Source organism: Elgaria multicarinata, chromosome 3 (assembly GCF_023053635.1).
Source record: "Elgaria multicarinata webbii isolate HBS135686 ecotype San Diego chromosome 3, rElgMul1.1.pri, whole genome shotgun sequence".
Lineage (NCBI taxonomy): Eukaryota > Metazoa > Chordata > Lepidosauria > Squamata > Anguidae > Elgaria > Elgaria multicarinata.
This window is the reverse complement of record NC_086173.1, coordinates 164,672,495-164,698,325: the sequence shown is the minus strand read 5'-3', so window position 1 is coordinate 164,698,325 and position 25,831 is coordinate 164,672,495. Positions and strand designations below refer to the sequence as shown.

The following is a 25,831-nucleotide window of genomic DNA, read 5'->3' as shown; positions in this document are numbered from 1 at the left end:
AATTAAGCTGAACGCGTGGCAAGGAGTTCCGTAGGCCCAAGTCTCAAATTATTCAAAAAGGGAAAAGCGGTGGAAAACCAATGTGGTTTTGCCACATTTGGTGGAAGATTAGAAGTGGGATACCCTGGTGAGGGCTTATCCGTTCACAGGTGCAATAAACAAATGTTAGTTCCAGTAGTAAAAAAAATAAATAGAACCTGCTAAATTTCATTAGAATTTCAAACTAGCAAAAGAATTACAAACAATTGTATTTCAGGTCGTTCATTTGAATGTCATTTTTATACAAATCGATAGACCGTTTTGCTGAGAAAAGCCAAAAAAAAAGCGTGTCTGCCCAAATTCTCTCTCTCTCTCTCTCTCTCTCTCTCTCACACACACACACACACACACACACACAGACACCTTTTTAATTTCTTAGCAGTTCCTGTTTGTAACTTCGATTTTTCTTCTCTCTCCCTCTGTGATGCTCTACTGCCCCTTGCTGGCTGCTTCCTGCCTCAGCAGAGACAGAAATCAAGTGGTTTCTAAGAAACCGTAAAAGGGACTGTTCATGCAAGTCACGAGGTGTGTGGGAGCATAAAAAATACATACTCGAAAGGTCGTCCCCCGCCAGGATGTGTGGGATCCAAACAGAGACAGTTAAGGAAATAAAAAACAGAGGCAAAAATGATACATGTATAATATTTTATATACTATTCATATAAATATATCTTATGCTACCACTTTAAGAATGCAGGTTTTTGAGTTTCAATGAACGAGTTCAAGAATGCAAGCTTTCAAGTTACACCCAACTCTTTGTCAGGCTAGGCCTCCAGCCCACTGACACATCCAATACTAGCTGGCAGTAGCAAGCAGGGTTTTCCAACCTGGTTCTTCAGAGGTTCAGGCTGAGGTTTTACTTTTAGAGTTCAGCTCGGATTCCTTAATGGATCTTTCTCAGGCATCACTACTAAAGGAATCTTAATACAGCCGAGATCACTGAAAACACCTGAAGAAGCAGGTCAAAAACTTCAGACTGGCTGAAAGCGAGGAGGAGCTGAGGAGCCTTATGACGAAGGTGAAAGAAGAAAGTGAAAAAGCTGGGTTGCAGTTAAACCTCAAAAAAACCAAGATTATGGCAACCAGCTTGATTGATAACTGGCAAATAGAGGGAGAAAATGTGGAGGCAGTGACAGACTTTGTCTTTCTGGGCGCAAAGATTACTGCAGACGCTGACTGCAGCCAGGAAATCAGAAGACGTTTACTTCTTGGGAGGAGAGCAATGACAAATCTTGATCAAATAGTTAAGAGCAGAGACACCACACTGACAACAAAGGTCCGCATAGTTAAAGCAATGGTATTCCCCGTAGTAACCTATGGCTGCGAGAGCTGGACCATAAGGAAAGCTGAGCGAAGGAAGATAGATGCTTTTGAACTGTGGTGCTGGAGGAAAATCCTGAGAGTGCCTTGGACTGCAAGAAGATCAAACCAGTCCATACTCCAGGAAATAAAGCCAGACTGCTCACTTGAGGGAATGGTATTAAAGGCAAAACTGAAGTACTTTGGCCACATAATGAGAAGAAGAGGCTGATGCTAGGGAAAGTGGAAGGCAAAAGGAAGAGGGGCCGACCAAGGGCAAGATGGATGGCTGATATTCTGGAGGGGACAGACTTGACCTTGGGGGAGCTAGGGGTGGCGACGACCGACAAAAAGCTCTGGCGTGGGCTGGTCCATGAAGTCACGAAGAGTCGGAAACGACTGAACGAATAAACAACAATAAACAACAACATTAGATGTTTCCAGGCTAGACGGGCCCTGCCTAGGGCAGACACACAAGAGTGCCTCTGAACATATGCAGGGTGCCTTCATGTTACCACTGAGTGAACACAACCATTCTTGCCTGCTCACACATCTGGGATCAGGACAGGAGAGATTCCATGCCAGGGAGTGCAACTCTGTACAGCACCATGTACACTGATGGTGCTATATAAATAAATAAATAAATAAATAAATAAATAAATAAATAATAGAGGCAGGCCTGAGACCCAGAACCTCTTTCTTGGGACCCAACAACGCATGTCTGCTTCTTCAAAAGAAACACAGCACTGGGAGCGAGCAATGAGGAGCAGGGAAGCAGCTGTTATTTGCATTCTGTGACGTCCTGCCCATCAATGTGGTCTTGGCTTCACCTGAGATGCCCACAAGGTACCTGACCGGCCTCTCCACGCCACTAGCACCCTGGACCACTTCAATCCCCCCTGTGCTGATGACGTGTGTGAGGGTTTAGGCCTACCGCTGCTGCTCCTGTCTCGCCTTTATTCTTTAGGCCTCACAGCCCAGCAACCTGGCCCTCCGTTTCCCATTCCACTGCCACCATTAACTGTTTTCTTCTCAGCCACTCCTCCACAGACCACACTAGTCATTTGAAAGTAATTAAGAACATCAGAAGCGCCCTGATGCTGGATCAGACCAAGGGTCCATCTAGTCCAGCACTCTGTTCACACGGTGGCCAACCAGCCATCGGCCAGGGATGAACAAGCAGGACATGGTGCAACAGCACTCTCCCACCCATGTTCCCCAGCAATCAGGTTTACTGTCTCTGATACTGGAGGTAGCATATAGCTATCAGAACTAGTAGCCATCGACAGCCTTCTCCTCCAGGAATTTATCCATCCCCCTTTTAAAGCCATCCAAATTGGAGGCCATCACCACATCTTGTGGTAGTGAGTTCCATAATGTAACTATGCGCTGGGTGAAGAAGTCCCGCCTTTTATTTGTCCTGATTCTCCCACCAGTTTCATGAGATGACCCATTGGGGGTCTAGTATTTTGCAAGACGGAGAAAAATAACACCCTATCCACATTCTCCAAACCATGCATAATTTTGTACACCTCTATCCTGTCTCCCTTTAGCCTCCTTTTTTCCAAGCTAAACAATCCCAGTTGATGTCACCTTCCCTCGTAGTGGGGATGCTCCAGCCCCTTCATCATTTCAGTTGCCCTTTTCTGCACTTTTTCCAACTCTATAATATCCTTTTTATGTGTGGTGACCAGAACTGTTCACAGTATTCTAAGAGTTTATTAGAGTTTATTAACATAACTGTGTACATAAGCTTATTGGTTTCCTCAGTTCAAATGTGTGTGGTTTCAAGGTTCTAAAGCAGCCTTCCTCAACCTGGGGCGCTCCAGATGTGTTGGACTACAACTCCCAGAATGCCCCAGCCAGCTGGGGCATTCTGGGAGATGCAGTCCAACACATCTGGAGCGCCCCAGGTTAAGGAAGGCTGTTCTAAAGCATGATGGTTCCTGTCAGTTCTTTCTTACAAGGTTCCACTATAGAATTCTACTGTCTATATACTCAACTGTCTTTAGTCTCATAAAATCGTCCACTTCTCTCCTATATCACTGTATTCCTCACAGAATCATATACACATTCCTTAATCACTCCTTCACTCTCTCTACCCCACTTCTACCCTTCACTTCACAGAGACAAATCTCCAGCCTCACCCAAGAGACTAAACTGGTTCCTTATAGAATCATAGAATGATAGAATCACAGAATAGCAGAGTTGGAAGGGCCCTCTAAGGCCATTGAGTCCAACCCCCGCTCAATGCAGGAATCTACCCTAAAGCCTACCTTTTGTGGTGGGACTTTGAGTGGGGCATTTTCCCATTCATCGGATCCATGAAACTGACTATGCATGTTCAGGGGCACATGATGAAGCCCTGTTAGTGAAGCAAGGCAGGTCTGGGGCAGGCCTGGATGGGAGACGGCCTCCAAATCCCACGTTGAGTTCCAGGATGGGGAAAAAGTGATATGTAAATATATAATCAATACATGAATCGGGCTAAGAAAGGGGCATTTGTGTATGGACACAGATTTGAGGCATCGAGTTATTGACTGCTTCAGAGGTAAGAAGGCTGACCCATCTTTGCAATGCACACACACACACACACTTTGCTATGTCGAGGTAGCTAAGTTTCTCTTGTTAGAGAGAAGACAGCTGGAAGATTTAATGTGCGGAGACACAGCCAAAGACAGCGAAGATAACCGGAAACCACAGTAGGCTAGAGTTCTTCAATAACATTTACTGAGGTTCTAACTTAGGTTGATAAAAAATATTATTTATTTATTTATTTATTTATTTATTTATTTATTTTTTACACTTATATACCGCTCCCATAGCCAGGGCTCTCTGGGCGGTTTACAGAAATTCTAAAATTGAGGTGAAAAACAAGTATACAAAATTTAAAACTGTAAAACACAGAACATACAAACATAAAGCATTAAAAACCGATTAACCCCCCCCCAATTAATATCAGTTTTTATATATTTTATATATATTTACAGGATACACGGCACGTAACACAATACTCACAGCAACAGCGCATACACAGGAGAGAAGTAAGGCACATTCAAACACTGGACATATATATATACAACAGATTATCTGTACAACCAATTTAGCCACTAATTGGCAATCAAGTCACCCCACAAAATGGCCTGCCAAAGTCCAGGTGGTTGGCCTTGACAATTAACAATCTTCTTCTGCAATATGGGCAAATCTAAAACTGTGGATAATAGAAATCCAATCCCGGACATGCTCTTCTTTAGCGAGGGCAGAGCCAGCACAGACGCCAGAGGCCGGGAATTAGGAGTCTTGGCAGAAGGCTTTTGCATTCCATTGGTATGAAAAATATGCGGTGATGGTTCCCTGAGCTGCATGAAGGATCTCATAATCTATGGAGGGTTCTGGTTGCAAAACATCGCCTTCCTCTCCCAGATGATCAGCAATGAACTCTCCTGAGGCACATTTACAGCTAGGCAAAAGGACTTCCTTATTAGAACTGTTGACAGACAAAGGCTGACGAAGGGAGTGTTGGAAGTTACACTCTATTCCAGAGATAAGCAGAATTTATTTATTTATTTATTATTTATTTATTTATTACATTTTTATACCGCCCAATAGCCGAAGCTCTCTGGGCGGTTCACAAAAATTAAAACCATCATAAAACAACCAACAAGTTAAAAATACAAATACAAAATACAATATAAAAAGCACAACCAGGATAAAAACCACGCAGCACAATTGATATAAGGTTAAAATACAGAGTTAAAACAGTATAATTTAAATTTGAGTTAAAATTAAGTGTTAAAATACTGAGTGAATAAAAAGGTCTTCAGCTGGCGACGAAAGGAGTACAGTGTAGGAGCCAGGCGGACCTCTCTGGGGACCTCATTCCACAGCCGGGGTGCCACAGCGGAGAAAGCCCTCCTCCTAGTAGCCAACCTGCCTCACTTCCTTTGGCAGGGGCTCACGGAGAAGGGCCCCTGTAGATGATCTTAAGGTCCGGGTAGGTACATATGGGAGGAGGCTTTAAATAACCTGGCCCCAAACCGTTTAGGGCTTTAAATGTCAATACCAGCACTTTGAATTAGCAGCGGCTCTCAGCGTAGGACACAGCAAAGACACAAATGAGGCTAAGGATTCTTTGCTTGGTTAAAACAAAGCCTTTTACTGGCAGTTGAATAACTTAGTTACAGCAACACACGCACATACTCACAGACGATCCTAACGGTTTTACACAGCAGCAGCATTACAGATGGAGTGGAAAAAGATGGAGAAACACACATTTATATAGAGGAAAAACTGTACAGTCGTGAAATCACTAACTGATTAATTGAAAAACATCTCCAGCCAATAATTCAATAATTGTCCAGCTGAGACCTTGCCATTTAGAAAATACATTTCTGCTGACTTCTGCATATTTCTTTAGGCCTCCAGGCACTTGAAAAACAGTGGTAAAAGTAAAACAAGATCCAATCCAGGATCCAACAGGCAGAGCTTATTTTAGCTTTCCTTGCTGTTAGAAGTGGGCTGTCCTTCCTTGGGGCTTGTCTATACAGCTCGTTTACCCTGACGCAGCTGCGCATATTCGCATTTTAGGACACACGAGACAGCAGTCCGTCCGCAGTAGCATTGCGTTTTAACTGTGACAAGGCACATATTCGCATCGGCGATTTACTGCGACTTTTCGATTATGTTCAAGTTTGCTCTGCGTTATGGTTACGTGTCGTTGGGGGAGTTAAATCGCATTTTGACAGGTGGGCGGAGCTTTGAGGGTATGACAACGTGATTGGCCAATTTCCCACCTATCGGCTGGCTCGTCTTTTCACACCATTTACAGGTTGAGATATGCAACCTTACGGAGTCACACAGAAAGAAACATGCGGAAACGAGCAGCCGTCCTCCTTTGCAGCTGCTTTCCTTTCCCTCCCGCTCCCGTATTGCTGCTATATCAGCCTTCCTCAACCTGGGGCGCTCCAGATGTGTTGGACTGCAACTCCCAGAATGCCCCAGCCAGCTGGCTGGGGCATTCTGGGAGTTGTAGTCCAACACATCTGGAGCGCCCCAGGTTGAGGAAGGCTGTGCTATATGAATCTGCGGTGCTCCGCAGATCAATTATATCGCTTCCCTCATCTCTACTCCACTGGACCACATATCCCATAATGTGATAATGCACATAGGCACATTTATAAATGCCCTAAAAAAAATCACGAGATAAATTGCTGTTGCTGCTGCAGTGTGACGCTCTTTACCTACATTCGAATCAACAAAAAAATGAGTTTTTATTTAATGAGGAGCAATCTCGTCGTATAGACGGGAGCTTGAACGCAACAGTCTGAAGTATTTTTTGGGGGAAATAATCTTTTTCACAATGCACAAATTAAGCAAGTATCCTGAGGTACATCAGCGAGAACACAGGCCCTGCTAATCCCACAGTAACATCAGTTCATTCGTTTTCTTCCTCTCCCTCTCTAACACACAGTATCAACTGCCACTACACAGGCTCTGAACACCAGGCCCGGCCGCGGCTACTCCCTGCTCAAGCCAAGCACCACCGCTTGATACGCCTGAGGCGAGGGATAAAACCCACCTTCCTCCAAACTATGTGGAGAAAGGGGTTAAAACGGAGAAGGATTTCAATATATAAAATAAAACACTGTGAGTTATATGTGCTGGGGTGAATGATTGTCAGAGTCGGTGCTAAATAAGTAAACTTTAGATGATAAATGCCAAACAGACACGTGGGATTTTTGTGGTAGTTTAAAAACAAAACAATCAAAATTTATTTTCAAAAGTACACAAGCTTTGTTTCAAATAAACCATTTAAAAATTGAAACCTGTCATACAATCCTTTCACTCACTCACATACGCGCTTTCCTTTTTCTCACACAATCAATCTTGAACTTTCTTTATTATCAGTATTAATATACATCAACTACGTGCACACCACACTCCAAAGACACCACTCTTTACACTGACTCTCAAATTTCCCAGAACTTAAGTACTCTAAACACAGAGAGCACTAAAGACTCTAAGAGGACCTAAAAAGTCTCTCACAATCCCCTCCGTCCTTCCCTTATATATGACTCCTCCCCCTCCCCAGACATTCTAACTCCGCCCACTCAGGTCAACATTCTAAAATCCACAGACTTACAAACTGCAGACATACATTTGGGAATTGACTTGTAGGGTGTAATGCCACATCAACCAGCTCTCTTCCTGGAATACTTCACACTGCTTCTCACTTAGCAAATCCCAGTCAAACCAGCTCCCCTCGCTCTTTCCCAGCTTCTGATGTCCTTCCCTTTATTAGCCTTTCCTGTTATTACTCCAGCAGGTGTTGGAATATTCCCTGACACCCCTGAAGCAAGCATTTTATCATCAGAACACCCCTGTGAGGTAGATCAGGCCAAGAGCTTTTCTACACAAGGCTGTTAATCTGTTGCATCTACTTTCAGATCCAAACATTTTCCTGCTATTCAGCGACATCACCTCTAGGTGGTACTGTAGTATAGTGGAATAGCACAAATACACAAGAGGAAATTGTGCTTTCTTTTGCTTTCACAATTAAATGCTGCATTTCCCCCGCTCTAAAACAACTTGCCGAAAGTGCTCGTTGGACTCCGAGGTGAAACTGGAGGGTTGTGGACATCATCTAAAGAACCCATAAATGACCGTGAGTAAGGGAATAACTAGCGCACAATAAATGCCTTGTGAAGAAAAGCACTGAGAGATTGTGACTGACCCATGGTCATTCAGTGAGCTGCATGACTGAATGGGGATTTGAGCCTGGACCAGCACTAATTGCTACATCATCCCGTCTTAAGGCCTAGTTCTACCACAAGGGAAGTCAGGCAAAGGCTAAGAGTATTTTACTCTTGACTTACTGGATGACCTTGGAATTAAGAAGTGGAAAACAGATGCATCTATCTTTTTCCATATTCAGAAAAGAATTACAAAAAGATTTCCCAATACCAAAATTACACTGCACATTCTAATATATAATATCAATTTTCAGTTTGTTTGTTTTTTACAGAAACTATTTAAATACTAAACTCAGCTTATTCACCTCTCAGCAAACAGAAATAAACACATTGAATTGATAGATTATAAAATCAAATTTCTGGGAAAAAATGGAAATGTATATTTGGATATCTTATTTTTTAAAAACAAACAAACTCAAAACTCAATCAATATTCTGTAAACTTGTCCCTGTCATTCTAACGGAACGTGTGAACTTTGCCATAATTGCGGAGTCCCACACTTTGTCTAACCAGTCATTTATCATAGATAAAATCTGCAGTCACTGAAAGCTCTCGGCAATCAAAAGGGATCCCAAGTATAAATCATCCCACTTCTTGCCATGGGGAACCTGCTTCCAGCCCCAGAGGTATACAGACGAGGTCAGTCATGCTGCAGAAAGAAACACAGGTTGAGGATGATGCCCAGACCATGAAATCTCCAGATTCAAAGAGCGGATCTTGGCATCTCTCCCACAAGCAGGAGAGGACCGCCTGGAACGCTCTTCCAGAGCATTTGAGAACTACAAGTTCAATCACAGCTTTTAAAGCTCAGCTAAAAACTTTTCTTTTTCCTAAAGCTTTTAAAACTTGATTTTGTTCTGACTTTTATACTGCCTGTTTGGTGCATTCTCTTACCCTCCTTATTGCTTTATTATGATTTTATTAGAATGTAAGCCTATGCGGCAAGGTCTTGCTATTTATTGTTTTACTCTGTACAGCACCATGTACATTAATGGTGCTATATAAATTAATAATAATAATAATAATAATAATAATAATAATAATAATAATAATAAGGAAGCAGATGGAGCAGCCTCAAGAAAGGGAGATGTCAAGAAATTGGGGAGCGGGGGACATCCTGAAATACCAGTATATATACTGCAGCTATATCACTTTCTCCCGTACAATCCACACTCAGGTCCTCTGGGAAGAATTCACTCCAGTCAACAAAAACAAGGCTGACAACTATTACCCAGAGGACCTTTTCTTCTGCCGCTCCCAGACTGTGGAATGAAAACATTGAGCTGAAACATACACACACCTCACTAATCCTCTTTTGCTCCCAACCTCCTACTCCTATTCTGCCCCGTGATGGAGTAAACATGCAAAAGAGGAAACATCACTCACCTGATGCTGCTTTGTAGCCATCTTGGCATTTTCCTGAAAGGAGAGAATCAGAGCGTCAGGAAGCACTGTTCAGGCACCCCCTCCGTCATGCCTGGATACAGCTCCAGTGCCTGAATTCACTTTTTTTCCTTCTCCCTCCCAATCCTTTTTCCTTTTGTGCCATGTCTTTGAGATCCTATTTCTCACCTCTGTAAGCCTTTATATGGCTAAAGAGCAGGATTAAAATGCAATAAATAAATAAACGGACAACAAAGGAACCCCAAATATCATCCGTTCTCACCCTCTGCAGTGAGGAAGAGCCCCTGGCAGATGTTTCGCCCCTCTCTTCCTAACAGACTCCAGGGGAGGGGTCTCATAAGCTCTCCAGCAAGGAACTGCCATTATGAGAGGTAGGAAGGCTTTCTGCCCAGGTATCAACCCCACCACTTGATTGGCTCCAAAGTAACCGCATTGCTTCTGGATCAAACACTGGAGGGCCACTCAAGTCAGCATCAGAAGAAGCAGGTTGGGTAGATGGGCGAAAGTTGCTTTATGCATATATATATATATATATATATATATATATATATATATATATATTAAAAAGATCTCTATGATGCTTTGGGCCAAAGAGTTTTGAGGAGACAGAACTCGTCAGAACCCCTGCATGGGAAAACATCAGAAAAACGAATCCATCTACCAAAAGAATACCTCCCCATGACCCAGCAAATGCATTCAGGTGACTTACTAATGTACACTGGAACGTAAGAACATCAGAAGTGCCATGCTGGATCAGCGCTCTGTTCACACAGTGGCCAACCAGCCATCGGCCAGGGACCAACAAAGCAGGACATGGTGCAACAGCGCTGCTCAAGCCAGCCTCTGAAGAGGCAGGTTGGGTGGATGGGTGTCGTTTTACATTATTTTATTTTTTTAAAGATCTCTACACTGCTTTTTGACCAAAAGGTTTGTGGGGATAGAACTGGGATCTCTCCACCCATGGAGAGAAATAGGGAATTGCCTGCCTGAGGAGATTCGTCAACTTAACAGTCTTTTAGCATTTAAGAAAGCTATAAAGACTGATCACTTCTGGCAGTGGAATTTTAGGATGCTTTTAGTATGTTTTTAGTATCCAATGGAATTTTAGGATGCTTTTAGGATTTTTTTTAGGATATTTTAACAATGTATACTATGTTTTTAATCAGTATTTTATGTATTTTATACTTACTGTTGATCCCTGCCTCGATCAAAATGGAGAGGCCGGTAAGAATTTTTAAAATTATTACTACTACTACTACTACTACTACTACTATTATCATCATCCCACCAACTACTACTACTACTACTACTACTACTACTACTACTACTATCATCATCCCACCAAGTACCAGAATGCCTTGGGACATGATCAGATCCCTGAGCAAGAGGCCAAGACTTCAGATGATCATCATGATGAGAGCTGATGGAAGGTATTTATTTATTGCCCAGCACTGGACCCATCTGATCCCCCAAAAAGAGTGCAGAAGGACTCTTTGTCATAGAATCATAGAATAGCAGAGCTGGAAGGGGCCTACAAGGTCATCGAGTCCAACCCCCTGCTCAATGCAGGAATCCACCCTAAAGCATCCCTGACAGATGGTTGTCCAGCTGCCTCTTGAAGGCCTCTGGTGTGGGAGAGCCCACAACCTCCCTAGGTCACTGGTTCCATTGTCGTACTGCTCTAACAGTCAGGAAGTTTTTCCTGATGTCCAGCCGGAATCTGGCTTCCTTTAACTTGAGCCCGTTATTCCGTGTCCTGCACTCTGGGAGGATTGAGAAGAGATCCTGGCCCTCCACTGTGTGACAACCTTTGAAGTATTTGAATAGTGCTCTCATGTCTCCCCTCAATCTTCTCTTCTCCAGGCTAAACATGGAACATCTTCCAACAAATGCATTCATGGTTTACTTACTGTAAAACCAGATCCCAGCCAACAGAGCCCCCAGCAGGACGGCCCCCACAACACACGCAGTGACGAGAACCATGTTGGATGCTAAACCTGAATTGGGACAAAGGACAAAATAATTGAAGGGAAACGCAAGACAATGTTTTCCTATTGTGGAGGAGGCCTCGGGGCTGGGGAGAACGTGGAGTTGAGAGGTGGTTAAATGGTGTGTGGGGATATCCAAAGAGCACCCCCCTTCCCCATGATTAGGGTGACCATATGGAAAGGAGGACAGGGCTCCTGCATCTTCATCTTTAACAGTTGTATAGGAAAAGGAGTTTCAGCAGGTGTCGTTTGCATGCATGCAGCACCTGGTGAAATTCCCTCTTCATCGCAACAGTTGAAGCTGCAGGAGCCCTGCCCTCTTTTCTATCTGGTCATGCTAGGCAAGGCTCCTGCAGCTTCAACTGTTGCGATGAAGAGGGAATTTCACCAGGTGCTGCATGCATGCATGCAAACGACACCTGCTGAAATTCCTTGTTCAAGACCATTGTTAAAGATACAGGAGCGCAGTCCTCTTTTTTCCATATGGGCACCCTACCCATCATCTGCCTTGAATGGCAAGAGGGCTTCTAGAGTGGGAAGTGGGGGTCTCTTCTCATAGCAGGGGGGGGATCTATAATGAGACTGTTGCTGACACATTTGCACCGAATATGTGACTATTTCATGCCCACACAGCCACTCAGGCTTTCCGGGCGAGAGAGACAGCCAGCTTTGGCCTATTATTATTATTATTATTATTATTATTATTATTATTATTATTAATATAGCACCATCAATGTACATGGTGCTGTACAGAATAAAACAGTAAATAGCAAGACCCTGCCGCATAGGCTTACATTCTAATAAAATCATAATAAAACAATAAGGAGGAGAAGAAGGCCTAAAGCTTACAAGGAAGCAGGTACTTGTCCAAAAGGCATACACCTGTGAATATAATTTGCTTTGTATCCAGAAGCACAGTCAGGATGCTACGGACACAGCCTGTGATGCTGCTGAGAAAGTCTCTGTGTTTTGCCCCATCTTCTGCCCTGGGTGAAAACTCCCCTCCCAGAATCCTTCACTCTGACAAAGACGCCATCCCTCTGCAATCTCCCACCTGTAGGCTCCTCCCAGGCCAAGTCCAGAGGTTCCAGCAGGCCGTCGTGTTCCACGTGGCACCGGTAGCGCCCCCTGTCCTTGGGGTCGATCTTAACGCCCAGCCAGGTGTAGTAGGTCCCATCCGAGTTGGGGGCCACCACCCCACGGAACGTGTCCTCCACCCAGACCTCCCCGTCCTTCATCCAGACGGCATCGATCTCCCTGGGGTAGAAGCCGTGGGCCCGGCAGACGAGGGTCTCCATGCCGTCGTAGTGCACCTTGCAGGTCACCCTCACTGCTGGGGGTCCTGCAAACACAACAACACCTGCGTTAAACCAGCGTCTCTCCAGCAGCTGGCAAGGTGGATGAGCCACTCTGAAACCAGGACAACGCCCTCGGTGGCTTTCTAGTGGTGCCCGTCAGTTTCCATCACCAACTGAACATCACTCAGACCGATACAGCTGAGAGCCCCCTCCCTCCTGCGGCCACCTGTTGCTGCTGAACTTTGCAACTAAGAATCTAGAGTCTGAATTTGCTTTTTTCCTCCTCCCTCCCAATCCCCTTTCCTTTTGTGTCATTTTTTTTTTTAGATTGTAAGCCTGTGGGGCAGTGACTGTCTTAAGAAATATTTTTGTAAGCCACCTTGAGAGCCTTTTTGGCTAAAGAGTGGAGTAAAAATGCTAGAATAAATAAATAAAACAGCCTGCGTTTACTACAGGCTGCTTTAGACAGCAACCATGTGATCTTGAAATGAAAACGTCCCTTCTTGGTAATGCTATTATGTTCAATGAAACAGCGCCATCCAGTGGCAGAAACACCCTGTGAAAATTTTAAATACTGCATTATCTCTATTTGTTTTTTATATTTATCGGGGGAAAGCGCGGGAGACTTCTTGGAGGTTGACGATGTCGTGTAAAGGCCCCGCAAACTTCTGTGAGTGGCCAATCACGAACATGCAATAAATTGCTCGTGTAGAGAAGCTCTAGGCTTCAAGTTGGACCACAAGGAACTACCTCTTGGCTACCAAGCCCAGCCTTAAATTGTAGGCCCCTGTCTGTCAGTCAGGGGCAGTTGGACGGGGCAAGAGGAAAGTGGTGGGTTCCATTTTTGGCAGGAGAAAACGATGCAAAGCAGGTGGAGGGGAGGAGTTCTTGCAACATGGGGGAGGGTCACCACCTCCAGTCTGAACTAGCCCAAACCAGAAAAAAATTGACCATGTGATCAGCGTGTTCAGAGGAGGGGAACCAGGATGATCAGGGGTCTGGAAACAAAGCCCTATGAAGAGAGACTGAAAGAACTGGGCATGTTTAGCCTGGAGAAGAGAAGGTTGAGGGGAGACATGATAGCACTCTTCAAATACTTAAAAGGTTGTCCCACAGAGGAGGGCCAGGATCTCTTCTCGATCCTCCCAGAGTGCAGGACACGGAATAACGGGCTCAAGTTAAAGGAAGCCGGATTCCAGCTGGACATCAGGAAAAACTTCCTGACTGTTAGAGCAGTACGACAATGGAATCAGTTACCTAGGGAGGTTGTGGGCTCTCCCACACTAGAGGCCTTCAAGAGGCAGCCGGACAGCCATCTGCCAGGTATGCTTTAAGGTAGATTCCTGCACTGAGCAGGGGGTTGGACTTGGTGGCCTTGTAGGCCCCTTCCTGATGTCCAGCCAGAATCTGACTTCCTTTAACTTGAGCCCGTTATTCCGTGTCCTGCACTCTGGGAGGATCGAGAAGAGATCCTGGCCCTCCTCTGTGTGACAACCTTTTAAGTATTTGAAGAGTGCTATCATGTCTCCCCTCAATCTCCTCTTCTCCAGGCTAAACATGCCCAGTTCTTTCAGTCTCTCTTATAGGGGAGGGGGGAACTATGGGGGAGGGGGGAACTACCTCAAGTATCTGAGGCAGTAAGCCCATATACACCAGTTGCTGGGGAACATGGGTGGGAGGGTGCTGTTGTGCCATGTCCTGCTTTGTTGGTCACTAGTGAACAGCTGGTTGGCCACTGAGTGAGCAGAGGGCTGGACTGGATGCTGGATGGACCCTCAGTCTGACCCAGCCTTAGGGCTGTTCTTACGGAAGGGAGAAAATGTAAAGGAGTTGTCGCCCCTCTCCCCACTGCATTTCTCCTCCTCTTGCCCCTCACCTTTCCTCAGCAGCCTCTCCGTGCCATAGTCCTGGTCTTTCTGCATCCACTCAGCGCAGGTCTTCTCCATGTAGAACTGGAAGCGCTGGACAATGATGGTCTCGGCCTCCCACCGGCTCTTGGTCTGCTGGGCCTCCACATCGGCCGCTGTCCAACTGAAGGTCTCCATGTCGAAGCTGAGGAAGTCCCTCCCATCGTAGCCGTACTGCCAGTGCCCCCCTTTGCTCCCGTCTGGCCTCACCTCACAGACGATCATCATCTGTAAGGTGTGAAAGCCTAAAAGAGACGCCCGCAACGTCAGGGAGAGAGCGGAACAAGGAGGGCAGCTTCCCCCCCCCCATGTATCAACCCCCCACCCCAGGGTGGACAGGTGGAAAAGAGGACAAGGCTCCTGTTCCTTTAAAATATTTTAGCAGGTGTTCTTACAAGTTGTGGGCTCCACAATTCAAGAAGGACGCAGACAAGCTGGAGCGTGTTCAGAAGAGGGCAACCAGGATGATCAGGGGTCTGGAAACAAACCCCCATAAGGAGAGACTGAAAGAACTGGGCATGTTTAGCCTGGAGAAGAGAAGATTGAGGGGAGACATGATAGCACTCTTCAAATACTTGAAAGGTTGTCCCATAGAGGAGAGCCAGGATCTCTTCTCGATCCTCCCAGAGTGCAGGACACGGAATAACGGGCTCAAGTGACAGGAAGCCAGATTCCAGCTGGACATCAGGAAAAACTTCCTGACTGTTAGAGCAGTACAACAATGGAATCAGTTACCTAGGGAGGTTGTGGGCTCTCCCACACTAGAGGCCTTCAAGAGGCAGCTGGGCAACCATCTGTCAGGGATGCTTTAGGGTGGATTCCTGCATTGTGCTGGGGGTTGGACTCAATGGCTTTGTAGGCCCCTTCCAACTCTACTATTCTATGATTCCATAAGTGACACCCGCTGAAATTCCCTCCTCTAAGCAACTTGGGCTGGAATCTACCAGCTTTCAATGTCATGATGAAGAGGGGATTTCACCAGGTGCTGCATGCCTGCAAATGACCCCTGCTGAAATTCCCTTTTCTATACAACTGTTAAAAATACAGGAGCCCAGTCCTCCTTTCCATAGGGTCACCTTAGGACAACAGGCAGCCCTCTCTGCACCTAAAGTTTGTGGAGAGAGGGGCCCTTCCGACTCATTAAAAATAAAAAACTAAGCAAAGAAAATAGCACCAGAGCTGCTAGGGAGCATGAAAAGAGCAGTTTGTTTGCAAACTAATTTTGACCCTTTGGGGTCTCCGAAGCAGCTATGGACACCATTTTCTTTTAATTCTATTAATTTCTCACCCCTGTTTTCAGTGCCTATGAAGTGTGTGTGAAAATGGCAGGAGGAGGGGGGTTGATCCACGAGGAGGGAAAGGCGCTCCCTCAACCTGCTCGGCCTTTATCGAGACAAGTTGGGGGACGGCAACAGGGGGTTGGCAGCTTTGCCTTGGCCAGAGAGCAGGTTGGATAAAAATCAATGGTTTCTTTAAAAATCAGATTTTTTATTATTTAAATCGGATTATTTTTTTTAAATAAAATGCTTTTTGAGGAAAAATCTATCTAAACGCCTCTTCCTCGTCTCTTCGAACAGGCAAGCTACACGATCGCTTTGGGGACGCACTGGGGGCGCATGGAAGCGCCCTCAGTACGACGTGTAGAATCCCCCATGGGGAGGATCCATATCCCACGCCCCCTCCTGCCACTCACCCTTGCTCTGGTTGTAGCGGTTCCGCAGGTAAACCAGGTCCCCTCTGAAATCTTTCTCATCGTTCCGGGCCATCTGGGTGTACCTGTCGCAGTACTCCGGGTCTTCCTCCTCCACCTTCTTCATCCAGGAGATCTGAGGCAGCAGCCTCCTCGTATGGCTGTCGTAACGCCCAATGGGCTGGTCGTCCGCGTACGCCACAGCAGTGAAATGGTGCAGTCCCTGGCCGGGCTGCGACACCGTTGTGTACATCGTGCGAAAGAAGAGGGAGGAGGAGCCTGAGGAGAAGAGAAGGGGGCCGAGTTAGGGGGAAATGCAACGGAGGGAGACACACCTCCCCAAAACACAGCGCGCTCAAAGGTCCTACTACAGGTTCCAGTTAGGAGGGCCAGGCTATAAGAACATAAGAAGTGCCCTGCTGGATCACACCCAGGGTCCATCTTGTCCAGCACTCTGTTCACACAGTGGCCAACCAGCCCTCGGCCAGGGGTGAACAAGCAGGACATGGTGCAACAGCACCCTCTCACCCATGTTCCCCAGCAACTGGTGTACACAGGCTTACTGCCTGTGTGTGAGGGTGTGTGTGTCTGTCTATAAGTAGAACACAGACCAGGGATCCCCAAGGCAGTGCCCGCCGGCACCTCCAAGAACACCCATAGAATCATAGAATAGCAGAGTTGGAAGGGGCCTACAAAGCCATCGAGTCCAACCCCCTGCTCAAGGCAGGAATCCACCCTAAAGCATCCCTGACAGATGCTTGTCCAGCTGCCTCTTAAAGGCCTCTAGTGTGGGAGAGCCCACAACCTCCCTAGGTAACTGATTCTATTGTCGTACTGCTCTAACAGTCAGGAAGTTTTTCCTGATGTCCAGCTGGAATCTGGCTTCCTTTAACTTGAGCCCGTTATTCTGTGTCCTGCACTCTGGGAGGATCGAGAAAAGATCCTGGCCCTCCTCTGTGTGACAACCTTTGAAGTATTTAAAGAGTGCTCTCATGTCTCCCCTCAATCTTCTCTTATCCAGGCTAAACATGCCCAGTTCTTTCAGTCTCTCTTCATAGGTCTTTGTTTCCAGACCCCTGATCATCCTGGTTGCCCTCCTCTGAACACGCTCCAGCTTGTCTGCGTCCTTCTTGAACTGTGGAGCCCAGAACTGGACGCAATACTCTAGATGAGGCCTAACCAGGGCCGAATAGAGGGGAACCAGTACCTCCCGTGATTTGGAAGCTATACTTCTATTAATGCAGCCCAAAATAGCATTTGCCTTTCTTGCAGCCATATTGCACTGTTGGCTCATATTCAGCTTGTGATCTACAACAATTCCAAAATCCTTCTCGTTTGTAGTATTGCTGAGCTGAAGCAGCTCTTCTGCTTCTGCCCCCTTCAAAAAATAATGTTTAAATAAAAACCTTGGGAAATGTATTTATTTTATTTTAAACTAGTGAGAAAGCCCGTCATACGACAGGTGTATTTATTTTGTTAGGACTTCTTTGGATACAATATTTTTGGTATACCCTTTTCTAAGATTTTGAACCAAAATGGTTCTTTCCCATCAATAATTTTTAACTTCATGCCCTCAGACCGTCGGACTCTGGACATTGCCACAACATTAAAGTAAACGCCTTGCTAACATTTTTATAACTGGTGAGGTTAGCCTTCTATCAAATTTACCCTCATAAGACAAATTAGTTACTGAGAGTGGGTTTTGGCCCGTCTGCTAGGCCGGAAATTCCTGGCAGTTGGAAGGCCACAGTTCGCTAGATGGCGCCAAAGGGCAAAAACTATAACTGGTGATGAGGAGCAGTCTGGCATTTTATATATTTATTTTATTTTATTTATTTATTTATTACATTTTTATACCGCCCAATAGCCGAAGCTCTCTGGGCGGTTCACAAAAATTAAAACACAGTAAAACATAGGGTGATCATATGAAAAGGAGGACAGGGCTCCTGTATCTTTTAACAGTTGCATAGAAAAGGGAATTTCAGCAGGTGTCATTTGTATATATGGAGAAACTGGTGAAATCCCCTCTTCATCACAGCAGTTAAAGCTGCAGGAGCTATACTAGTGACCAGATTTAAAAGAGGGCAGGGTACCTGCAACTTTAACTGTTGAGATGAAGAGGAAAATTCACCAGGTTCCCCATATACATCAATGATACCTGCTGAAATTTCCTTTTCAATACAACCGTAAAGATACAGGAGCCCTGTCCTCCTTTTCATATAGGATTTTCCATTTCTAGCCTCATTATTTTATCCCATCCTCATCTCTTTAGCTCACTGCTTCTCTACCTCCTCGCCTCTGGTCTTGCTCTTTCTCTGCTCCTTTGCCTTCCTGTTTATCCCTCCCTAAAAATGCCTTTAGAATTGCTATTTCACACAAAAAAAACCCCGAGCGGATCTACACTACTGCTTTAAAGCGCTTTATAACAGTTCTACAGTGCTTTAAAGCAGTTAAAGCGCTTTATAACTGTTATAAAGCGCTTTAAAGCAGTAGCGTAGATCCTGCCCCCATGTTTTTACCTTGCTGTTGCGCCCCCTCTTAGCTTATAGCCTCACTCTGGCTCAGTTCAGACAACACAATCACCAGCAGTGGTTTAAGTTGTCAAACATCAGTTCATGGTTGGTAATTGTGTCAGGCAAAAACCACCCCACGGTTGACTATTTTGCTAAAACAACCCACCGAGAAACACAAGCCGCTGCAGAGTTGACTCGTCACATAGCCATTGGTTAGCATGTTGTCTGAAATGACTAATTTGCAGGGTTGAGGGGATTAACTCGGCTGGCTACAGAGTTCCCAGGCAAGAGTAGCCAAAACCGCAGCGGACGCTCTGCTACAGCTGTCACAACTTGCAGAGGCTGCTGGGATAGCACCGGGAAGACTGAGGGAGGGGAATGGGGCAGGGGCGGTGTCAGTCAAATGCTGGGTTGACTATTAGTCCACTCAGCACCACCCCCAACCACCCACAGTTGTGTAGAAACATGTTGTGTGGGGAGTACCCGCAAAAAACGACTGAGTTGACTACTCCCCCCTCACACACACACCATTGACTATCGTGTTGTCTGAATGCAGCCTTTCTCTCCCCTCTGCCTTGCTATTTTCCCCTTCCTCCCAGCCTCTAGCCTTGCTATTTTCCCCACCACACCTCTTTCAACAAGCCACGCCCCAACAACAGCCATGATGGGACTAGCCACACCCTCCATGACAGCCATTTTGTGGTGGTGCCCACAGCAGTTTCTCAAATTCCCAAATATGCCCATGGGTCCAAAAAGTTTGGGGACCTCTGACATAGACACTAAGCAAGAGAGAAGAGGGATCCCCAGGAAACAAATTCAGAAGGGAGATGTGTGTGGGGTGGGTGGGAAGGAAAACTGGTGAAGGGGATAAGACGGGAGGCAGGGTTGGAGCAGCAGTTTCTGCAGCCGAAACTCTCCCCACGGCCTGAGTTCGATCCCAGCGGAAGCTGGTTTCAGGCAGCCAGCTCGGGTCGACTCAGCCTTCCATCCTCCCGAGGTCGGTAAAATGAGTACCCAGCTAGCTGGGGGAAAGGTAATCACGACCGGGGAAGGCAACGGCAAACCACCCCGCTATAAGGCCTGCCAAGAAAACGTCAGCGAAAGCTGGCGTCCCTCCAAGGGTCAGTAATGACTCAGTGCTTGCACGAGAGGTTCCTTTCCTTTTTCATACTCCTTTAAATCTTCCTGAAAACATTTGAACTCCCTTTTAGTGCTACTAAGGGCCATGGTGTGGTTTGCAACTGATTTTTGGTGACAAATAGGCATACACGCACACACACACACACACACACACCCCATACCAGTAGATGGGTGGAGGGAGGTAATGGGCCCTGGACTTTCCACAACTCCCTGTCCCTGTTCTAAAGGAAACCTATTCTGGGCAAGTCCTGTGCCCCCAGAACTTCTTACTGCCTGGGGAGTTTGGACGCACATAACAGTATGTTTAACTTACTTTGGGCAGCTTCATGCGCTGGCTGTCATCTGTAGCCATGAAAAGCTACTTTAAGACTCATCTCAAAACAAAACAAAAAAAGATGGGGGGGGGAGGTTTTTGTTGTTGAAATGTTACAATGAAACTTTCATTTTATATATTAAAAAAAGACTCATCTCAAAAGTATTTAGTAGGGAAACCTGAAAAAAGAAATCAGTCAAAAGGTTGGAGGAAGAGGAGGAGGAGTCTCAAAACCCACAGGAGGCCGCATTGTCTAACTGCTCATGCATGGAAAGTTGATGTCTTTCTAAGAACTCTGTCGTTTCTCTCCCTCCACTTCAGCTGCCTTTCCAACTACATGGGAAGCCAAATTGTGCATAACAGCACTATTTCTATTTTGAAAGCAGAGCAGCCGAGCAAAAGCTGTTGCTGGTGAGAAAAGGCGATCAAACTGTCCACAGTAAAAAAAAAGCAATCTATTTTCTCATCCATTGGCAGGCCTGCCACCCCCACCCCCCACCCCCAGCAGCAGAGTTCAGAGGAAGCTATGGGGGAGAGAGATGTTCCCCCCCCAATTGCTCCTTTTACACTCTCTGCTGTGGGGTGAGGAAAGGGAGGAGACAGCTGTGTTTACTGTTGGACTGCCTCTTTGTAACAGCTGCTGAATAGCTGCCTGCCCTTCAAAATTATTTATTTTATTTATTATATTTCTGTATCACCCAAGAGCTGAAGCTCTTTGTAACAGTGGCCTGGTTCAGACAACACGCTAAACCACGCTGCTTAACCATAAACTGGTTAGTGGATGATCAGGGGTCTGGAAACAAAGCCCTATGAAGAGAGACTAAAAGAACTGGGCATGTTTAGCCTGGAGAAGAGAAGATTGAGGGGAGACATGATAGCACTCTTCAAAGACTTAAAAGGTTGTCACACAGAGGAGGGCCAGGATCTCTTCTCGATCCTCCCAGAGTGCAGGACACGGAATAATGGGCTCAAGTTAAAGGAAGCCAGATTCCAGCTGGACATCAGGAAAAACTTCCTGACTGTTAGAGCAGTACGACAATGGAATCAGTTACCTAGGGAGGTTGTGGGCTCTCCCACACTCGAGGCCTTCAAGAGGCAGCTGGACAACCCTCTGCCAGGGATGCTTTAGGGTGGATTCCTGCATTGAGCAGGGGGTTGGACTCGATGGCCTTGTAGGCCCCTTCCAACTCTGCTATTCTATGATTCTATGATTCTAGTGGAATGCACCATTTTGTGGTTAAGCAGCATGGTTTAGCCTGTTGCCTGAACCAGGCCAGTGTTAAGCACACTTTTAAAACAACATGCTTAAAGTATTTCTTTAAAAATATTTTTAATAAACAAGACCCTGCCCACAGGTTTACAATAAAAAAAGATCTTAATACATGACACACAAGGAAAAAGGGATGGAGTGTAAAGAGGGGAAAAAAATCTAAGTAGACTTTTAGCAGGGCTAGTGGAATGCCCTGCATTACCCTCACATCTCCCGGGTGTGGTGGTGCGGGAAGAGAAGGTAGTCCAACTGGAGCAGGCCCTAATGTTCTCATTACACATAATGTGCAGTTTGACCCACAGTTGAGATTGAGAAAGGGTAGGGGAGAGCTGCAAATGCCACCCCCCAAGTCAGGGTGTATATTTGCATAGTATACAAAACCAAGCAATTTATTTTAGCAGAAGCAGCAAAAAGATCCCACAAATATCTCTTCTCAACCGTGGCAACAAAATACAGTAGCAACAGCATTTTTTAAAAACACACCTAACATTTTGCTGCCCGTTCATGGCGCTCAAAATCTGCTCCCTGAGGAGGGCAGATAGTAGGGCAGGCCCTGGGAGGGAACCTAAAATGAATGCCAGCAGGACCATCTTCTCCTCTGGTGCCTGGCCCAGTTCAAAACAACAGCTCTGAACATAAGGGTGCAATCTTATGCATGCTTAGATGTTCTACAATTCCCAGCATGGTAGGCTGGGGAATGCTGGGAATTGTAGGGCTTTTCCCCCTGTCTAAACATACATAGGATTGCAACCTTATTCTGGAAGAAACTTTTGAACCTACTTCATTAGCTGCAGGGTGTATTATGGAGAGAGTCCACCTTCTTATGCATCACATGTGGGAGGAAGAATATCCAACAGTGGGATGAGAAGGGAATTCAAGTACTGATGGTGCCAATCACATGATTAACACTGGTCATTCAACACTGGTTGAACACTGGTCAACACTCTCTCCCTATGAAGAGAGACTGAAAGAACTGGGCATGTTTAGCCTGGAGAAGAGAAGATTGAGGGGAGATATGAGAGCACTCTTCAAATACTTAAAAGGTTGTCACACAGAGGAGGGCCAGGATCTCTTCTCGATCCTCCCAGAGTGCAGGACACGGAATAACGGGCTCAAGTTAGAGGAAGCCAGATTCCAGCTGGACGTCAGGAAAAACTTCCTGACTGTTAGAGCAGTGCGACAATGGAATCAGTTACCTAGGGAGGTGGTGGGCTCTTCCACACTAGAGGCCTTCAAGAGGCAGCTGGACAAGGGTGGATTCCTGCAATGAGCAGGGGGTTGGACTCGATGGCCTTGTAGGCCCCTTCCAACTCTGCTATTCTATGATTCTATGATTTACAGGGCAGTTTTATTTAAATAGTCTGGTTGTTGGTTTTTAATGGCAAAGGCCTCCACTTGAACCTTTCTCTCTTCAGGCACCGAAATAACTTGATTTAATTTACTTTTTAAAATTTTATTTAAAAATGATCTGTGAGGGGGCGGTTGTCATGAAGCAATTTGAAGTAAAAACCATTGTGGTGTAGTGGTTAGAGTGCTGGATTAGGGCCCAGGAGACCCCGGTTCCAGTCCCCATTCAGCCATGAAGCTCACTGAGTGACTGTAGTAGGTTACACCAGAAGACATGGCGAGGAGTACAGTGAGTTTCCACAGTTGCATTCTACACAGTTTGTTAAGTGCAGAGAGGCCTGTGTTAACCTAGAACAGAGAGCAGTTTTTAGATGATTAAGTAGACTGCCTCACACGGGAATGTTGGTATCAGGCAAGGCAATGTTTTATACATCAACAAACATGAAGCTGTTTGAGTCTTGCCAATTTGTCCTAACTCCTCTCAGATTATAGCATAGTTTTATGTCTCCATGATGAGTGGGGAAGCTTCCTAGCACAAATTGGTATTTGGGGCCTTTTTCTCTTTGAGGAAGGTAATTTATTGCTCTGACTGTGGTGCTTCATGCATGTAAGAAAAGGTATATAAGCATCGTTTAAACTAAGCATGCCAAGTTGGTCTCGCTCCAAGGGGCAATGGCTTCCATCTATCATGGAGACCCTGATACACACCCAGCTATGACAGCTTGATTAGCTGGGAAGAGGTATGAGCTTTCTTTGCATATTTCTACTGCGTCCATTTTTTACCAATAAATGATTATCTTTTTACATAAGTGGCTTTGTTTCATCTTGGAAATCAAAAGAATCTAGTTTGACTGGGGCCTAGCAGAAGCAAGCCACAAGATCAATGCAATGCGTTTGGGCCAGTCATTGGCCGTGTTCAGAAGACACCTTAAACCATAGTGAATAAAGCTTTTTGCCTTATTCACTGTGGTTAAAGCCGTGGTTTAAGGTGTTTTCTGAACACGACCATTGATTCTCAGCCTAACCTACCTCACAGGGTTGTTGTGAGGATAAAATGGAGAGGATAGCCGACTTGGGTTCCTTGCAAGAGCAAAAATGTAATAAATGCAATAACTAAATAAAGAAAATAAAAATAAAGGAAGAGCAATGAAAGCCTAAAAAGAGCCTAAATTGCAACCAGCCAATATTCTTTAGTCAAAAGCAGTAAAATGCATTTGATCTCCTTCACTTGACAGATAGAGGGTAAACATCAGGATTGCTCAAGGACACCCCAAGTCCCTCTTTTGATGCATTCTGGCTCAGAACAACACAGAAAGGGGACTTGCTTGGATTCGGATTACGAGGGGGGGATTTGTTTCCCTGATCGCGTTTCAAGTCCAACATAAGGCAGACACACACACACGCCCTCTCAATGTATTCTTATTCTTATTTATTTATATAGCACCATCAGTGTATATGGTGCTGTACAGAGTAAAACAATAAAATAGCAAAACCCTGCCACATAAGCTTACATTCTAATAGAGTCATAATAAAACAATAAGAAGGGGAAGAGAATGCACCAAACAGGCAGTATAAAAGTCAGATCAAAATCAAGTTTTAAAAGCTTTAGAAAAAAGAAAAGTTTTTAGCTGAGCTTTAAAAACTGCGATTGAACTTGTAGTTCACAAATGTTCTGGAAGAGCGTTCCAGGCGTAAGGGGCAGCGGAAGAAGTAGAGACCAATAGGCTACGAATTCTACTCACTGGAACAGCTCCCCAACATGAAGGCAGCTACTCCCAGGATCAAAGTACGCCACCGAAGCGGCCCCATGTCGGTCTTACTCCAGAGGCGCTCTCGTCGCTTGTAATTCGCTTTGCAGTGAGAGGTGTGGGCGGAGGAAGGAACCCAGAGGAATGCGAAGCAAGGATTGGCCGAGGGCGGAATGATTCCACCAATGGGAAAAAGATGTTGAGATTACGGCATCGGTTACTGGGTAGTTGTGGCGTCTGTAAACTGGGCCGCTCTCGTCATATTCTTTGCCTGGCGGAGGGCGGGAAGCCAAATATGAAGAAACTGGGGGACGTACTAAACCGAAGGACACCGAATGGCCATTGAAGTGCATTGTGTCATTCCGAATGGCCATAGGAAATCATTGAAGGAGTTTAGGGATCATCTACAAATTAAAATATCTAAAGGAGTTAAACATTTAGTTTTCATAGAAAACCACACAGAATCAAAATACAAACCAACAAAGTGGTTTTGGGGAACAATTCCTATGACCCCCAACACAGTGGTTTCTAGGGATCATCTCCAAACATAAAAAGAAAACAGAATACAATAAAGAGAAGGTGACTGCCGTTTCATGCAATGCTTCATAGGCACCAGTTTTAAAAGACCAAAATAAGTGGAGGGGGGTTGCCAAAAACTGTCACAGATTATTTCCATGTTTACAAATCCCCCCCCCACCGTCACCCTCTCCTCACAACTGGCTTACATTTCAAAGTGGTCATAGGAATACATGGGAATGATACCACAAGCCCCTTAAGAATCAGATGAAGCTGAAAATGCTTTCGGAGGTTGAAATTAGAAACCCAAGCATCCTAAGACTCTGTGCTTGATACATGTTGCATTGGACTTGTCCCCAACTTACGCATAGCTATAATACGGGGTGTCATTCAGAATGGCCATGGGAAAGCATTAGGCTGTCACAAGCAGGCACGCAGAAAATCAGGGGGAGCCCCAAAACGCTCATGGAGATTTGAACTAACCCCCAAAAAACCTAAGAGTTTCTACTGGAGACATGCTCCACCGGAAAGACCCCCACATTGCACATGGGCCCATAAGGTTCCATCAGAATGACCATAGGAAAGCATTGGACAGTCACGCAGCCCC

The 25,831-nt window shown here is 45.5% G+C and overlaps 1 protein-coding gene across 1 annotated transcript; it reads right to left on the bottom strand.

The window, feature by feature from the left end:
* Positions 1-7,073: 7,073 nt before the first annotated feature.
* LOC134396439 (major histocompatibility complex class I-related gene protein-like) lies at positions 7,074-24,788 on the bottom strand. The gene is made up of 7 exons (XM_063122942.1): positions 24,703-24,788; positions 16,381-16,656; positions 14,657-14,932; positions 12,537-12,824; positions 11,405-11,491; positions 9,477-9,509; positions 7,074-8,739 (listed from the first exon to the last, which is right to left on the bottom strand). The coding sequence occupies exons 1-7, from the start codon at positions 24,767-24,769 to the stop codon at positions 8,735-8,737; spliced, it is 1,032 nt and encodes a 343-aa protein (XP_062979012.1). The 5' UTR covers positions 24,770-24,788; the 3' UTR covers positions 7,074-8,734.
* Positions 24,789-25,831: the final 1,043 nt, after the last annotated feature.

Bases quoted from the DNA above. Each gene is read 5' to 3' on its own strand.
- LOC134396439 (XM_063122942.1), bottom strand. From the start codon at position 24,769: ATGGGGCCGCTTCGGTGGCGTACTTTGATCCTGGGAGTAGCTGCCTTC. The intron at 12,825-14,656 runs GTGAGGGGCAAG...TTGTGTTTGCAG, and splicing joins GGAGAGGCTGCTGAGGAAAG to GACCCCCAGCAGTGAGGGTG. The intron at 11,492-12,536 runs GTGGGAGATTGC...GTCCCAATTCAG, and splicing joins GGCCTGGGAGGAGCCTACAG to GTTTAGCATCCAACATGGTT.